The 16,388-nt window shown below is 42.5% G+C and overlaps 1 protein-coding gene across 1 annotated transcript in view; it reads right to left on the reverse strand.

Annotated features, from left to right (window-relative positions):
* SLC6A19 (solute carrier family 6 member 19) overlaps positions 1–12,112 on the reverse strand; it is a 111,463-nt gene extending 99,351 nt beyond the window's left edge. The window contains exon 1 of the mRNA XM_039524671.1: positions 12,007–12,112. Within this exon, the coding sequence (XP_039380605.1) occupies positions 12,007–12,008 (2 nt within the window). The 5' untranslated portion in view covers positions 12,009–12,112. The remainder of the gene's footprint in view (positions 1–12,006) is intronic.
* Positions 12,113–16,388: the final 4,276 nt, after the last annotated feature.

Genomic DNA, 16,388 nt, shown 5'->3' on the forward strand with positions numbered 1-16,388 from the left:
TAGGGGACAACCTTGGTTCAAGTGATCATGAGCTAATAAAATTTATGGAAGAATAAACAAAAATAGATCTGCAACTAGAATCCATGATTTCAAAAGGGCAAACTTTAAAATAATAAGGAAATTAATTAGGAAAGTGGACTGGACTGAAGAACTCAAGGATCTGAATGTGGAGGAGGCTTAGAATTAGTTTAAGTTAAAGTTGCAGAAACTATCTGAAGCCTGCATCTCAAGCAAGGGGAAAAATCATAGGGAAGGGTTGCAGACCACGCTGGATGAGCAAGCATCTCAAACAGGCTATTAAGAGAAAGCAGAAAGCCTACAGGAAATGGAAGATTGGATGGATCAGAAATGAAAGCTACCTCTTGGAGATCAGAAAATGTAGGGCAAAAGTGAGAACTGCTAAAAGCCCAGCAGAGTTGGACCCTGGGAAGGAAATTAAAACCAATAGTAAAAGCAATATACATTTATTTATTGCCATATAAATAAAAAGAAAACAAGGACATAACACATGAGACTACTAAACTAGGCATGGCCCAACACCTAAAGCAATACTTTGCCTCAATTTTTAATAAGTGTATTGAGGAGCTTAGCGGTAGTTGCAGGGTGGCTAATGGAAATGAGGATATGGAAGTAGAAATTACCACATATGAGGTGGAAGTGAAACTCAAACAGATTAATGGGATCAAATTGTGGGGCCTGGATAATCTCCATCCATGAATATTAAAGGATCTAGCACATGATATTGCAAGACCAATAGCAAGGATTTTTAGTTAATCTAGTATCAGAGGGGTAGCCGTGTTAGTCTGGATCTGTAAAAGCAACAAAGAATCCTGTGGCACCTTATAGACTAACAGACGTTTTGCAGCATGAGCTTTCGTGGGTGAAAGAAGAAGTGGGTATTCACCCACGAAAGCTCATGCTGCAAAACGTCTGTTAGTCTATAAGGTGCCACAGGATTCTTTGTTGCTTTTAGTTAATCTATAAACTCAGGGTTCATACCCTATGACTGGAGAATTGTTAATATAGTTACTATTTTTAAGAAAGGAAAAAAATGTGATTTGAGAAACTACAGGCCCTTTAGTTTGACCTCAGTTGTATGCAAAGTCTTGGAACACATTTTGAAAGAGAAAGTAGTGGAGTACATAGACGTAAATGGTAATTGAGATAAAATACAACATGGTTTTACAAAAGGTACATTGTGCCAGGCCAACCTGATCTCCTTCTTTTAGAAGATAACTGTTTTTTTAGACAAAGCAAATGTAGTAGATATAATCCACCTGGATTTCAGTTTGGCATTTGATATAGTTCCACATGGGAAATTATTAATTAATTTGGAGAAACTGGGGATTAATATAAGAATTGAAAGGTGGAAAAGGAACTGGTTTAAGGGGAGACTACAACTGGTCATACTGAAAGGTGAACCTGACGGCTGAAGGGAGGTTACTAGTGGAGTTCCTGAGGGATCAGTCTTGGAACAAATCTTATTTAACATTTTTATTGGCACAAAAGTTGCCACAAAAGTGGCACAAAAAGTATGAGTGTGATAATATAATTTGCAGATGACACAAAGTTAGGAGGTATTGCCAATACTAAGAAGGACTGGAAAATCATACAAGAAGATCTGGATGACCTTGAAAACTGGAGTAGTAGAAATGGGATGAAATTTAACAGTGCAAAGTGCAAGGTCATATATTTAGGGACTAACAACAATATTTTTGCTATAAACTGGTGATTTATCAGTTGGAAGTGACAGAGGAGGAGAAAGACTGGGGTGTCTTGGTTGATCACAGGATGACTATGAGCCGCCAATGTGATGCAGCCATGAAAAAGGCTAATGCAGTTCTAGGATGCATCAGGCAAGGCATTTCCAGTAGAGATAGGAAAGCGAAGGCACTAGTGAAACCTCATCTGTACTACTGTGCGCAAATCTGGTTTCCCGTGTTTTAGAAAGATGAATTCAAATGGGACAAGTGCAGAGAAGGGCTACTAGGATGGTCAGAGGAGTGGAAAACCTACCTTATGAGCAGAGACTAACCAAAAGAAGGCTGAGGGAAGATGTGATTGCTGTCTATAAATACATCAGAGAGGTAAATACCAGGGAGGGAGAGGAGACATTTAAGTTAAGAGCCAATAAGAATAAATGGATATTAACGGGCCATCATCAAGTTTAGGCTTGAAATTAGACAAAGGTTTGTAACCATCAGAGGAGTGAAGCTCTGAAACAGCCTTCCAAGGGGAGCAGTGGGGGCAAATCCTAACTGGCTTCAAGACTGAGCTTGATAAGTTTATGGAGAGGATGGTACAATGAGATGGCCTATAATGACATGTAGCCAATCTGTACTGCTAGCAGCAAATATCCCGTGTCTGGTTTTGGAACACTAGATGGGGCGGATTCTGAGTTACTACAGAGAATTCTTTCCAAGGTGTCTGGCTCGTGGGTCTTACCCACATGCTCAGGGTCCAACTGACCATCATATTTGGCATTGGGAAGGAATTTTCACCAGCACCAGATTGACAGCAACCCTGGAGTTTTTTGCTTTCCTCTGCAGCATGGGAAACAGGTCACCTGCAGGTTTAAACTAGAGTAAATAGTGGATTCTCTGTAACTTGGAGTCTTTAAATCATGATTTGAGGACTTCAGTGGTTTAGCCAGAGGTTATGGGTCTATTACAGGAGTGGGTGGGTGAAGTTTTGTGGCCTGCAATGTGCAGGAGGTCAGACTAGATGATGCTGATGGTCCCTTCTGCCCTTAATGTCTATGGAGGGTGGGGAGGGTAGAAACAGGTTGCGCTATCCCAAGGAGGAGATCTGTATTCTGAGGCACAATCAATCCCCAAGTTTCTTCTGGGCAAAACATCTTTCTATTTGTGCAGCATCCCCAATATGGTGAAAAAAGCACCTGAGTTTGAAAACTTCTCTCTCCTGCCTGCTCCACTTACTCTTATACCCACCCACAACTTCTTTTCTGTCCTCTCTGTATTTTCTCCATATCTTCATTGCATAGGCGGCAGGTTATATACATTTGCAGTGCTTGGGCTCCAGGAATATTCAGGGCTGGGGGCCCTGCTCCAGCAATATTTGGAGCTGGGTCTCTCCCCCGGCCCTGCCTGGATCGGCCCCCAGCCCCCGTGGGCCTCCTCCCTCCCCCGCTGCATCCCTGCCTGGAGCAGGTCCCAGCCCCCGCCTGCCACCCCTCCCCGTGTGTGTCCCGCCCCCACTCCGCCGCGCCCTGTCCCTGCCTGATAAAAAGCAGTGTGTGCCTCTCCCCTGCCTGCTCCGTGCTGCCGGAGTAGAGCGGCTCCCTGCAGAACTGCTGTCTGCTGCCGCAGGGTCCTAGCGCCTGCCATTTACTAATGGCAAGGCAGGCTGGCCTTACCCAAACCCTCAGCCCCAGCCAGAGCCCTCATCCCCCCCGCACCCTAATCCTCTGCCCCAGCCCTGCACCCCCTCCCCATTCCCACACACCCCTTCCCACTCCCAAACTCCCTCCTGGAGCCTGCACCCCTCACCCCTTCCTATGCCCCCAGCCCAGAGCCTGCACCCAAACTCCATCCCAAAGCCTGCACCCCTCACCTCCTCCTGCACACCCACCCCCTGCCCCAGCCTGGCGCCTGCACCCAGCACCCAAACTCCATCCCAAAGCCTACACCCTGCACCCCTCCTGCACCCTAATCCCCAGCCCAGGATCTGCACCCCAGACCTCCCCCCCAATCCTCTCCCAGAGCCTTAGGCAGGTGGGGGCGGAGTTTGGGGGGGGCAGAGTTGGGGGGCGGGTTCTGGGCACCACCAAAATTTCTACAAACTTGCCACCCATGCTTCATTGTTCCCTACATGGTTCCCTGCCCCTCCATATCCACATCATGAAGCAGGACTCTCTCTCTCTTTCTCTCTCTCTCTTCCCATATTTCTCCATCTTACTAATTCTGTTTCTTTCATCTTTTTCACTGTCTGCCTCTTTGCTCCCCTTCCCACCATGTATATTTTCCCCAATACATTTGTCTCTCTAGTCACTAACCTTTCATTTCCCCTCCCACCAAGACACTCACCCTCTCTGCTTCACAAAGCTTACCTCTGTTCCCTCCCTTCCTTACCCCACAAAACTGTATCTGTTTTATCTTCTTCCCCTGTCCCAACCACCCCACCATATGTCCTTTCTATACACACTCTGCCAAAGTTTCCCCATTAAGAACTGGTGTAAAGAGCTGCACTAAGCAAGTTATTTGCAGTAGACAACAATGAACTTTTTATTGGTAATAACAAATCTATAAACAATACTACATATTACTGGCCCATTTCATATTAGTTATTTATATACAAACAGTGCACTCTTTTAACATGTCTCTTTCTGTAATGGAGAGGGAGTAATTTTAATTAACTATATAGCCTTTAAAATTAGGCAACTCACTACTTTTCCATTTCATGTTGTTTTATTTTGTATTTGCCCTCAGGAGGCTTCTATATGGCTAAATTTTGTGGCTTTGACTCTTCCAATTCATGGAGATCATTGGTAGGTGAACTCCCCACAAAGTTGTTGTTTTCCCAGGGCTTGCTCCACAAAGGGGTCTTAAGTAGTAAAGACCTCTATGGCATTCATCACCATATAAGTTTTGACATGTTTCCACCCCCCCTTCTTGATTTATATCCCATCCTCTGGTCTCATTTTTGGATGCGTACACTTTTGGTGCAGTGGCCATTCTGAAATTATTTTATTTATTTTTATTGGGTGCAGTTTTGTGTGTATTTTTTCACATTTAGAACCATTTTAAACTTAGAAGACAAATAATTTTTTCAGAAGAGGCTTTTTACAGATTTTAAATAAAGTTTAGTAACCAAAGAAATAAAGTATTAAAACAAATGTGTTAACAGGCCTTTTGAGAGAAAAATATTTTATGCATTTTTTTAAATAAAGGCATTAAATATTAGTAACAGAATATGTATTTTTAGAGAAAACTAAAGTGGAGGTGAGTTAAACAAGACACAAAGTGAAAGAAGCTGTAGAAGAGCTAAGAAAAGCAAAAGCCTTTCAGCTTGTTGCAGAAAGAGAGAGAAAATAAATTCAGAGAGGCTGCAGAGAAAGTTTTAAACTAACAGGAAAGGACAAAAGCCTGTGTCACTGACCAAGTGGCAGAGTGAAGAGGAATGTCACCACTAGTCAAATGCCAGTAATTCCAGGCAGGGCTGGCCTTAGGGAAAATGGTGCCCTGGGCAATCTTTCTTTGTCATCCTTTAACTACTACTCTCTGAACAGCGGGCAGCCACTGAACAGGCAGAGTGGCACTGCAGGTGTCATGCTGCTGGGAAGGTGGAGAAAGAATGCATGAGAGTGCCTGGTTCTTGCCTCACAGTCCCCTTTATCCCCTTCCCTGAAGTGAACACAGCCCTTCTACAGCCTATATTGCCCATCTGTAAGGCCAGCCCTGATTCCAGGCCAGTCAAGTTTGGCTCAGCCAAGAAGCACGGCTTGTCTAAAGAATAGCTTCTGATTGGACATGTCACAGAATTGCATTTTCCTGAACTATTTTCTGAACCAATCATAATATGTCAAGGGGTGTGGCCATTGGCCTGTTTAAAAACACATCTCTTTAAACAAATAAATGGAAAGACAAACACTGTACATAACACTATTTTAGAAGGCTAATGTGTTTATCTTGCTTTTTAAAGTATTGCCTAAACTTTGGGAAACTGCTCTACAAATGTATTGCTTGTAAACTCTTTAAAAAAAACCTTGAGATTTACACATGTTATACAAAATATACACACAGGCTAACTTAAATGAAAAGCTAGCTCTTGTAAAACAGTTGATAGCTTTCTTATCTCTGGTAAAACATGTTATTTCTCCCCTACACTCTTTTTCTTTCCTAACCTTTTAAAAAACTAAATGCTACTAAATCAAATAAAAGTTTTAATAAATACACTAGCCTATTAAAAATAGTGTTAGCTTGCTTTTTCAAGTTTTGCCTAAAGGAAAACTGCTCTGAAAACGTATTATGTGTAAACTGTGAAGAAAGCTTTAGATTTATATACTTTGTACAAAACTCAAAAGAAAAACTAGATTACATAAAACAATTAATACTTTTTCACCAGAGATAAGGCAGCCATTTCTCCCCCTCCCCTTCTTTCCTAACTTAAAAAAAAAATCTAAATTATGGTACATGAAGTAAAGTTTTAGCAAATAAACGTTTAAAAGTTTAACATGAGAAAACAGAATTGGTCACTTTTGACTGAGATGAAAAACCCTGTAACATAACAAAAAGACCTGTCTTTACAATCTAAGAGATGTTTTGAAGAGATTCAGTTAAATGAAAATGTTTAAGATACAATTCTCTATTATAAATAACCCATATTTACAGATGTGTTTCAATAACAAATTAGAATTTAAAAAGACAAAAGCTGTGTGTCAGCACAAAGGATTGAGTAACTTTTGTAAGGAGAAAGAGAGATGAGCATATTGCATATTGTTTATTAGAAATAAAGCTATGGTTTTAAACACGACACTAAGAAATGAGTATTTTGCAATAACGAGGCACCCCTTTGTCATGAGGGGTGCCTCGTTATTGTCTGATGATGTTCAACAAGTACAAGTGCAGAGTCCTGCACTTAGGACAGAAGAATCCCATTCACTGTTACAGACTAGGAACCGAATGGCTAGGCAGCAGTTCTGCAGAAAAGGACCTAGGGGTTACAGTGGACGAGAAGCTGGATATGAGTCAACAGTGTGCCCTTGTTGCCAAGAAGGCTAACGGCATTTTGGGCTGTGTAAGTAGGGGCATTGCCAGCAGATTGAGGGATGTGATCATTCCCCTCTATTTGGCATTGGTGAGGCCTCAGCTGGAGTACTGTGTCCAGTTTTGGGCCCCACACTACAAGAAGGATGTAGAAAATTGGAGAGAGTCCAGCAGGGGGCAACAAAAATGATTAGGGGGCTGGGGCACATGACTTATGAGGAGAGGCTGAGGGAACTGGGATTGTTTAGTCTGCAGAAGAAAAGACTGAGGGGGGATTTGATAGCTGCTTTCAGCTACCTGAAAGGGGATTCCAAAGAGGATGGATCTAGACTGTTCTCAGTGATACCAGATGACAGAACAAGGAGTAATGGTCTCAAGTTGCAGTGGGGGAGGTTTAGGTTGGATATTAGGAAAAACTTTTTCACTGTAAGCTTTTTAATGTAAGCAGGTTTTTACAGCTTAAAGAAATGCTAAGAGCAGGAACTAGCTTAGTTTACTTTAAAAAAATCAACCCCGTGATACAATTTAAATAAAGATTTATTTTTAATAGTCTTGCGTATTAAGAAAAACCCTGTAAAATATTTTGTCATTTCTGAAGAAATACGTTTCTGAGGAATATAACATCTCCAGTTTCTAATGTATATAGTAAATTTTAAAAGTTACAATTCATAGCTTTCTAAAGGATAAAGGGCAGAGAGAAAAATAAGGATGTCAATATACAAAACACATTCATAATAAAAATAAAATTTATCCAATTTCAGATTTTTAATTGCTTAAAGGAAAAGGTGAAAAATAAAGGCTTAATATATTAAATATTCATTTACAGGGCAGTTTTACGATAAACATTAAAAGTTTAGAAGGACACTCTGTGCTTTTGTAATTGCATGAAGGACTGTTCCTATCTGAAGAAACAAATCCCCTTCTGCTTTTTTCAAAAAATTGTTGTTTTTCAACAAAATAATTTTTTATTAGAAATAAAACTGTGGTTTTAAACATCACACTTAGAAGGCAGCATTTGTAATGAAAAGGCTCTCTTTGGTTTCAAGTCAAGGCCTTTTAGTAATTTTTTTCATTTACACAAGTGCTTTTTCTGTGAAAAATTCAAAGATTTTTATGCTGTGATATTCTTTTGCTCAATAAATTGTTTTTAGCAAAGGACTAATTAAATAAAATGAGAATTAAAATAAAGTTCTAAAATAAATTATAAACTTTTTTAAAAATCAAATACATGTTAAGATGTTTTATAATGGGGTTATCAGCATATGCCCAATGTGCCCTGTCATTTGATGGCATCGTCATTAGCCAGGTGGAGAGCTGTTAGCCCGTCATAAAAACAAGTCAGTGGGCACTCATTGAGGATATGCGACATAGTCTGAAGTTGACAACAGCTGCATCATTGGTCATTAGAAAAACCCCATTTAAAGAAATTGGCTGCACAGTTGCTCTGTCCTCTTTGAAATTGGTTCAGATATGACCACAGTTGACTTGGCAGGTCAAAACATGGTGGACCGATAGTTGGGTCAATGACGAGAAAGTGATTAACAACTGTCATAGAGTTTACCATTCATTGCGCCAAGCAGCTTCCACCATATCCTGGGGTAGCATAAATTACCATAAAAGGTGTCTAGAAGAAGAGGTCTGTGTACAAAGGCAGGTTGCTGTTCTCACAGATCTTAGCCAGCAGCATGACAGAGGCCTTCCATGATGAATGTGGCTTGGTGCTGTTACTAAGTATCGGTAGCCATGGCAATGGAGTTGCCTATAAAATCCCAATAACAATACGCATGGATTTCTTAAATTATGGGGTTATTAGAGACATTGCAATAACAGGCTATTTTAAACTAAAAAAAAAAGTTTTCTGGGATCCTCCTATAGATTAATTTTTAACATTTTTGAGAGGTTTAGTTCCCCTATTAGCGCTATAAATTATGAGAGAGAGAAAACTGAATGCAGAGTTGAAAAAACATTGTTGATATACTCCTACGTAAAATGTCTGACTCTATAGGGGACAATGAAATTGTAAGACAAAATACTATTTTGTGTGTGACACGTGTTTTATACAAGTGTTTAAAAAAATCAATAATTTCTGTCTAAATAAGACAAATTTTGAATTTTCACAAGACTTACTAAGAGGATTCGCAAATTTTGGTAAGATGCTTAATCTTTTACAGAATTATGATTTGTTTTTAAAATAAATGTTTTTAAAGATTTTTTTTTTGTAATTTCGATCAAGATACCAGTCAAATGCAACAGATAGTTATTCCTGATCATTCAGAAGATGGTACTGGCTGTTTTGTTTTGTTTTGTTTTGATGAGTTTGCAACTTTGAAATAACTGGTTTAAAATTAATGCTTTTCTTTTTTAATGGAGTTAGAGCAAGATGATATGCAAATTCAAAACAACTAATGTATTTCCTGTAATACTCAAGGCTATAAGTGTTATTGCTATTAGTTTTTATTTGTGCAATAGCATAATATTAAACATCAAACAGACTGAAATAACCAGAACTTTGCATGTATTAGGGGGCTGGTAAAGAGTTTTTGGTTTTATTGACTGGCTTTTGAAATAACTATTTTCAAGTTTGTTTTTAATTGAAAAAATATGTGGAAGGCTTAGATGGAGTTAAAACAATTGCCATTACTAACAATAGGGAAAACCCTCGTGAATTTTATAATAAACAATGTTATTAAACAAGGAACCACTTTATTTGCATTAAAAGTAATTGATTAAAGTAATCTTTGGATATAAGTTGTTTGAAGAAGAGAGAGGGGAAAAGGTAGAAAAGGGAAAGAGAAACAGTTAAAAGGCATGGCTATATAGGCATGGCTAAAAGGCATGTAACCTCCATGGCTTTAAGTAATATGGTTCGTAAAATGAAGACAAAAATGAGGGAATTAGGATACAATTTGGAATCAGAAAAAGAGCAAAACAAGGAATTAAAACAGCTGGAGAGTGTCAGTAGTTTAAACACCTCCTTGTCTTGTAATTTGCAGGAGGCAAAGGATAAAATTGGGCATTGCAGGAACAAATTAGTCAGGAGAGAAAAGTTGGAAAGAGCAAGCTGCAGAGTTGAAGAGTGCATACAAGTTAGTGCAGGGTCAAGTTACAGCAGCAAGATTTGGGTGAAGTTGCGGGGTCAAGGGGACTATGCCAGGGGGTCCAGGTGAAGGTGGTTGGGGCTTAGCAGCGGGTGTCTAGGTGGGAGCTCAGCGAGGGGGCATGATTGCAGGGGAGGTGGAGTTCATTTGGGCGGGGGCCAGGTGCAGCTGGTTGTGACTCAGTGGGGATGGTGTCTGGGGGGCTCATTGGGGTGGTCCAGGTGCAGGGGAGGTGGGGCTTCTCAGAGTGAGGGTTTCATGGGCCTGTCAAATGGGGGAGCCCCAGCTGCTGCCAAGGGGATGCCACATGCTGGGCTTCTGCTTCCCTTATCCCTTGCCCCTTCCCCATCTCATGCCCCTTACCCACTGCTCCATCCCTTCCCCACACCACACCTCTCTTCCTTCCCCACTGCCTCTTTTCCCCAGCCCCAGGCTGCCCCTGCCCTGCCGTGGTCACTCACTTATACAAAAAACAGGATGGCTCCCAGCACACAGAAGGGGAGTTCAACCAGCACTAAGACCCAGAAGGTGGCATCCAGCTGCAAAGTCAACAGAGCTGAGCAGCACCCTCTTTTTTCAGTCCAGCAGCTCTGCGCTCACAAAAAAGGGGGGGCAGTGGCATGTGACCCTGTGTGCCCCCCAACTTTTGCCTCTGTTTGTGGGCAATGCACCCAAACTAAGCCCATGGGCATTCCCAGGCCCCTCGCCACACACACACACATCTGGCTGCTTCCCTTTGCTTCTCTCTCACTTTCTAAAAGGAAGGAAAGAAATCTGCAGGGGGACCTGTTTTCATTCTCCCGGGAGTACCCCACACAGATCCCCCACTGCTCAGAGCCCAACACACACAGATTCCCAAGAGATCCCGCCTGCCTGCCTCCCAGCAGCACTCACTGGCCCACTGGGAAGTGACTTGTCCATGTGTGGGCTGAGCTGGCAATATAGCTGGGGCTGGTCAGGGATCACTCCAGCCCCTCGGGAACAGTGCAATCAGCCAGGATGGAGTGGGGCCTGCCTTGGCTGGGCTCCTTCAGGACCCACTTGCCTGGAGGGGCCCAGCCAAGCCCTGCACACTGCCCCACATTGGACGAGACAGCCCCGCCTGTGCCCCAGCTCAGCCTGGGGAGGTCTGTGGGGCCCCACAGGTGGTGGGCAGCAGAGACTGCCTAAGCCAGAACCATGGCGGGGACCCCTGGGATGTGATTCCCCAAGAGCCCACCCACCCCAGCTGTGCTATTGGCCCCACACTCAGGGTTCAGATGGAGGACAGCAGGTGATGGCAGAGGAGTGAGCATTGGGTTGGGCACAGCAAAGGCAGAGTGGGGAGGGGAGTTGGGCCCATGGTCCTGACACTGGGGCCCCTGACACTGTGGTCCCAGCACCATGGAGCCACTGTCACCATAGTAAACCCAGTAATGACTTTAATAGATGGTCTCACAGCCTCTGGTTCAGGCCTCAGGTGTTGCACCAGGCCCAGTGCTCCAGGATCTCTCTCTCTGTACAAGGTTGCCAAGGAAGTAGATGTTTACAAGTTCACTGTCCAATATATGAACTTGGCAAAAGTATTGCTGGTGTTGATAAAACACAGGCACTCCTAAGAAGCAACAGACACTGGGTATGTGTGAGAACATACTCCAAAAGATTAACCTGACCTAACACCAGATAAGAGGGTGTTTTTCCCGAGACATCGGGAGCATGATGCAACGGGAGGTAACAAGCAGAGGTCATGAAACACGTAAGGTGGTATGTAAGTTGTTTGTCTCAGCCTATAAATGTTGGGGTACCTCACCTTAACCCTTTGTGCAGCCTAGGGGACAGCATAAATTCCTGCTGCTAACTGAGCTGTTCCTTGCCACAGGTCACTCGTGTTAGTGTACCTGTAACCCTAGAGCCGAGGTGCTAGGACTGTCCTGAGGGCAATACACATGGCTCAGTGCCTTTGTCACCAAACTGTGCTGGTGGTTAGTCTGTTAAATTAGCAAACTGCATTCTATGCTTGTGTTAATAACACTGGAGCTCCAGAAACAGAAACACTGAGCAGCTGTAACAACTCAAAGCAGTCCTTGGCCAGTGTTACCATGACAATGACATTCCAGCCTTCAGCACTTAACACTAAACAAATAGGTTAGGAACTTCCACTACACCTGATAAATCAGAAATATAACTAATATTAAAACACTTACATTTGTAGCTCAACTTGTGGGTCACATGCAAAAAGGGGATTCTATCTCTCTGCATGCTAGTAGAATTAAACAAAGGGAGTTACATCATTTTTTTGTGAACAGGGGCTGCTAACAGGGAGTTTCACAAGAGAGTCCTCCAGGTGAAGGAGGAGCAAATACAGCATCCTAGGGGTAAGTGACTGTCTGTAGTGTGTGTTTGTTTGTGTTTGGGGGTTACTTGCTGTGTGCTGAGCTTGTGTTTGTCAGTCTGTTTGTTTGGTTGGTTGAAGGACCGTGTGCTGTGGCTGGCAGTTGGAGGCTGTGAGCTTCAAAGGAAGGTCTGAAAGCTAGAAGCCTCTGGTAATTGGCTGAGCCTTAATCAGTGGGCGGGGCATTCACACAGGCCAGGGCTTTATAAAGCAGCGCACAAGCGACCAGGGAGTTTTGCGAACAGGAGCTGCTAACAGAGAGTTTCACAAGGGAGTTGGGAAGAGGAGTGGGAAGGGAGCGGGGTCCCGTGCCGGTTCTATCCGTTTCCCTTTAGTCCCCTTAAAACCTATAAACCAAACTACATTCAAAACTTCTTGCTTTAGACAACCCTTTCATTAACTAGGAGAAAATGCAGGCAGAAGCCCAGCAGCAGAGTGGGGGCTATCCAGTTTATTGCACTGAGTGCAGCATGTATGATTACCTGCCCTGTGGGTGGGTGGTGTATGTGTGCATTCGGTGCAAGGAGCTCCTGGCCCTCAGAGCCCGTGTACAGACTTTGGAGGCCAGGGTGGCGGAACTGGAGGAGCTAAGGGAGGCAGAGAGGTATGTTGATGAGGCTTTCCGGGACACTGTAGAATTGTCCCACCTCCGGTCAGACAGCCCCTGCACTGTTGAGGAGGATGAAAGGCCAAGGAAATCAGAGCAGTCAATGGGAGCAGAGGGAAACCTTCCCATAGTTGGGACCCTTCTTCCAGATGGTGCTGGGGTTGCCTCTCGCACTGAGGTTACCCCTCCGTGGGAGGGAACTCCAGTTGCTAGGAAAAGGCAGGTGTTAGTAATGGGAGATTCAATCATTAGAATCGTAGATAGCTGGGTTTGTGATGACTGGGAGAACCGTATGGTGACTTGCCTGCCTGGTGCGAAGGTTGCGGATCTCTCGAGGCATCTAGACAGACTTATGTGTAGTGCTGGGGAGGAGCTGGTGGTTGTGGTACATGTAGGTACCAATGACATAGGGAAGGGTAGGAGAGATGTCCTAGAGGCCAAATTTAGGCTGCTAGGGAAGAGACTGAAATCCAGGACCTCTACGGTGGCATTCTCAGAAATGCTCCCAGTTCCACACGCAGGTAGGCAGGCAGAGCTCCAGAGTCTCAATGCGTGGATGAGATGATGGTGTAGAGAGGAGGGGTTTACATTCATTAGGAACTGGGGAAACTTTTGGGATGGGGGAGCCTATACAGGAGAGATGGGCTCCACCTAAACCAAAGTGGAACCAGACTGCTGGCACTAAACATTAAAAAGATTGTAGAGCAGTTTTTAAACGAGGAGATGGGGGAAAGCCGATTGCTGCAGAGGAGCATGTGGATCAGACAGACTTCTCGTAGGGGAGAGTCTAATGATAGAGAATCTCCAAGTTATAGTCAGGAGCAGAGGATGGAAGAGGATAATGTAAGGGCCAGATCAGATGATAAACATTCACATAAAAAAGAATCTGACACATCAGAAAAGGGCAGACAAATAAACAGTGACAAATTTTTAAAGTGCTTGTACACAAATGATAGAAGTCTAAATAATAAGATGGATGAACTAGAGTGCCTTGTGATAAAGGAGGATATTGATATAATAGGCATCACAGAAACCTGGCGGACTGAGAGCAATCAAGGGGACACAATCATTCCGGGGTACAAAATATATCGAAAGGACAGAAGAGGTCGTGCAGGGAGGGAGTGGCACTATATGTGAAAGAAAATGTAGATTCAAATGAAGTAAAAATCGTAAGTGAATCCACATGTTTCATAGAATTTCTATGGATAGAAATTTCATGCTCTAATAAGAATATAACATTAGGAATCTATTATTGACCACCTGACCAGGACAGTGATAGTGATGATAAAATGCTAAGGGAAATTAGAGAGGCTATCAAAATTAAGAACTCAATAATAGTGGGGGATTTCAATTATCCCCATATTGACTGGGAACATTTCACTTCAGGACGAAATGCAGAGATCAAATTTCTTGATACTTTAAATGACTGCTTCATGGAGCATCTGGTATGGGAACCCACAAGGGGAGAGGCAACTTTAGATTTAATCCTGAGTGGAGCGCAGGAGCTGGTCCAAGAGGTAACTATAGCAGGACCGCTTGTAAATAGTGTCCATAATATAATAACATTTAACATCCCTGTGGTGGGAAGAACATCTCAACAGCCCAACACTGTGGCATTTAATTTCAAAAGGGGGAACTATGCAAAAATGAGGGGGTTAGTTAAACAGAAGTTAAAAGGTACAGTGGCTAAAGTGAAATCCCTGCAAGCTGCATGGGTGCTTTTTAAAGACACCATAATAGAGGCCCAACTTAAATATATACCCCACATTAAGAAACACAGTAAAAGAACTAAAAACGAGCCACCATGGCTTAACAACTATGTAAAAGATGCAGTGAGAGATAAAAATATTTCCTTTTAAAAGTGGAAGTCAAATCCTAGAGAGGCAAATAGAAAGGAGCATAAACTCTGCCAAATTAAGTGCAAGAGTGTAATAAGAAAAGCCAAAGAGGAGTTTGAAGAACGGCTAGCCAAAAACTCCAAAGGTAATAACAAAATGTTTTTTAAGTACATCAGAAGCAGGAAGCCTGCTAAACAACCAGTGGGACCCCTTGATAATCGAGATACAAAAGGAGCACTTAAAGACAATAAAGTCATTGTGGAGAAACTAAATGGATTCTTTGCTTCAGTCTTCATGGCTGAGGATGTTAGGGAGATTCCCAAACCTGAGCCGGCTTTTGTAGGTGACAAATCTGAGGCACTGTCACAGATTGAAGTGTCACTAGAGGAGGTTTTGGAATTAATAGATAAACTCAACATTAACAAGTCACTGGGACCAGATGGCATACACCCAAGAGTTCTGAAAGAACGCAAATGTGAAGCTGCGGAACTATTAACTAAGGTTTGTAACCTGTCCTTTAAATCGGCTTCTGTACCCAATAACTGGAAGTTAGCTAATGTAACACCAATATTTAAAAAGGGCCCTAGAGGTGATCCCGGCAATTACAACAGGTAAGTCTAACGTCCGTACCGGGCAAATGAGTTGAAACAATAGTTAAGAATAAAATTGTCAGACACATAGAAAAACATAAACTGTTGAGCAATAGTCCACCTGGTTTCTGTAAAGGGAAATCGTGTCTTACTAATCTATTAGAGTTCTTTGACGGGGTCAATAAACATGTGGACAAGGAGGATCCAGTGGACATAGTGTACTTAGATTTCCAGAAAGCCTTTGACAAGGTCCCTCACCAAAGGCCCTTACGTAAATTAAGCTGTCATGGGATAAAAGGGAAGATCCTTTCATGGATTGAGAACTGGTTAAAAGACAGGGAACAAAGGGTAGGAATTAATGGTAAATTCTCAGAATGGAGAGGGGTAACTAGTGGTGTTCCCCAAGGGTCAGTCCTTGGACCAATCCTATTCAATTTATTCATAAATGATCTGGAGAAAGGGGTAAACAGTGAGAAGGCAAAGATTGCAGATGATACTAAACTGCTCAAGATAGTTAAGACCAAAGCAGACTGTGAAGAACTTCAAAAAGATCTCACAAAACTAAGTGATTGGGCAACAAAATGGCAAATGAAATTTAATGTGCATAAATGTAAAGTAATGCACATTGGAAAAAATAACCCCAACTATACATACAATATGATGGGGGCTAATTTAACTGCAACGAGTCAGGAAAAAGATCTTGGAATCATCGTGGATAGTTCTCTGAAGATGTCCACGCAGTGTGCAGAGGCAGTCAAAAAAGCAAACAGGATGTTAGGAATCATTAAAAAGGGGATAGAGAATAAGACTGAGAATGTATTATTGCCCTTATATAAATCAATGGTACGCCCACATCTCGAATACTACGTACAGATGTGATCTCCTCATCTCAAAAAAGATATACCGGCACTAGAAAAGGTTCAGAAAAGGGCAACTAAAATGATTAGGGGTTTGGAGAGGGTCCCATATGTGGAAAGATTAAAGAGGCTAGGACTCTTCAGCTTGGAAAAGAGGAGACTAAGGGGGGATATGATAGAGGTATATAAAATCATGAGTAATGTGGAGAAAGTGGATAAGGAAAAGTTATTTACTTATTCCCATAATACAAGAACTAGGGGTCACCAAATGAAATTAATAGGCAGCAGGTTTAAAACAAATA

This window comes from Mauremys reevesii, linkage group 2 (genome assembly GCF_016161935.1).
Source record: "Mauremys reevesii isolate NIE-2019 linkage group 2, ASM1616193v1, whole genome shotgun sequence".
In the NCBI taxonomy this organism is placed as follows: domain Eukaryota; kingdom Metazoa; phylum Chordata; order Testudines; family Geoemydidae; genus Mauremys; species Mauremys reevesii.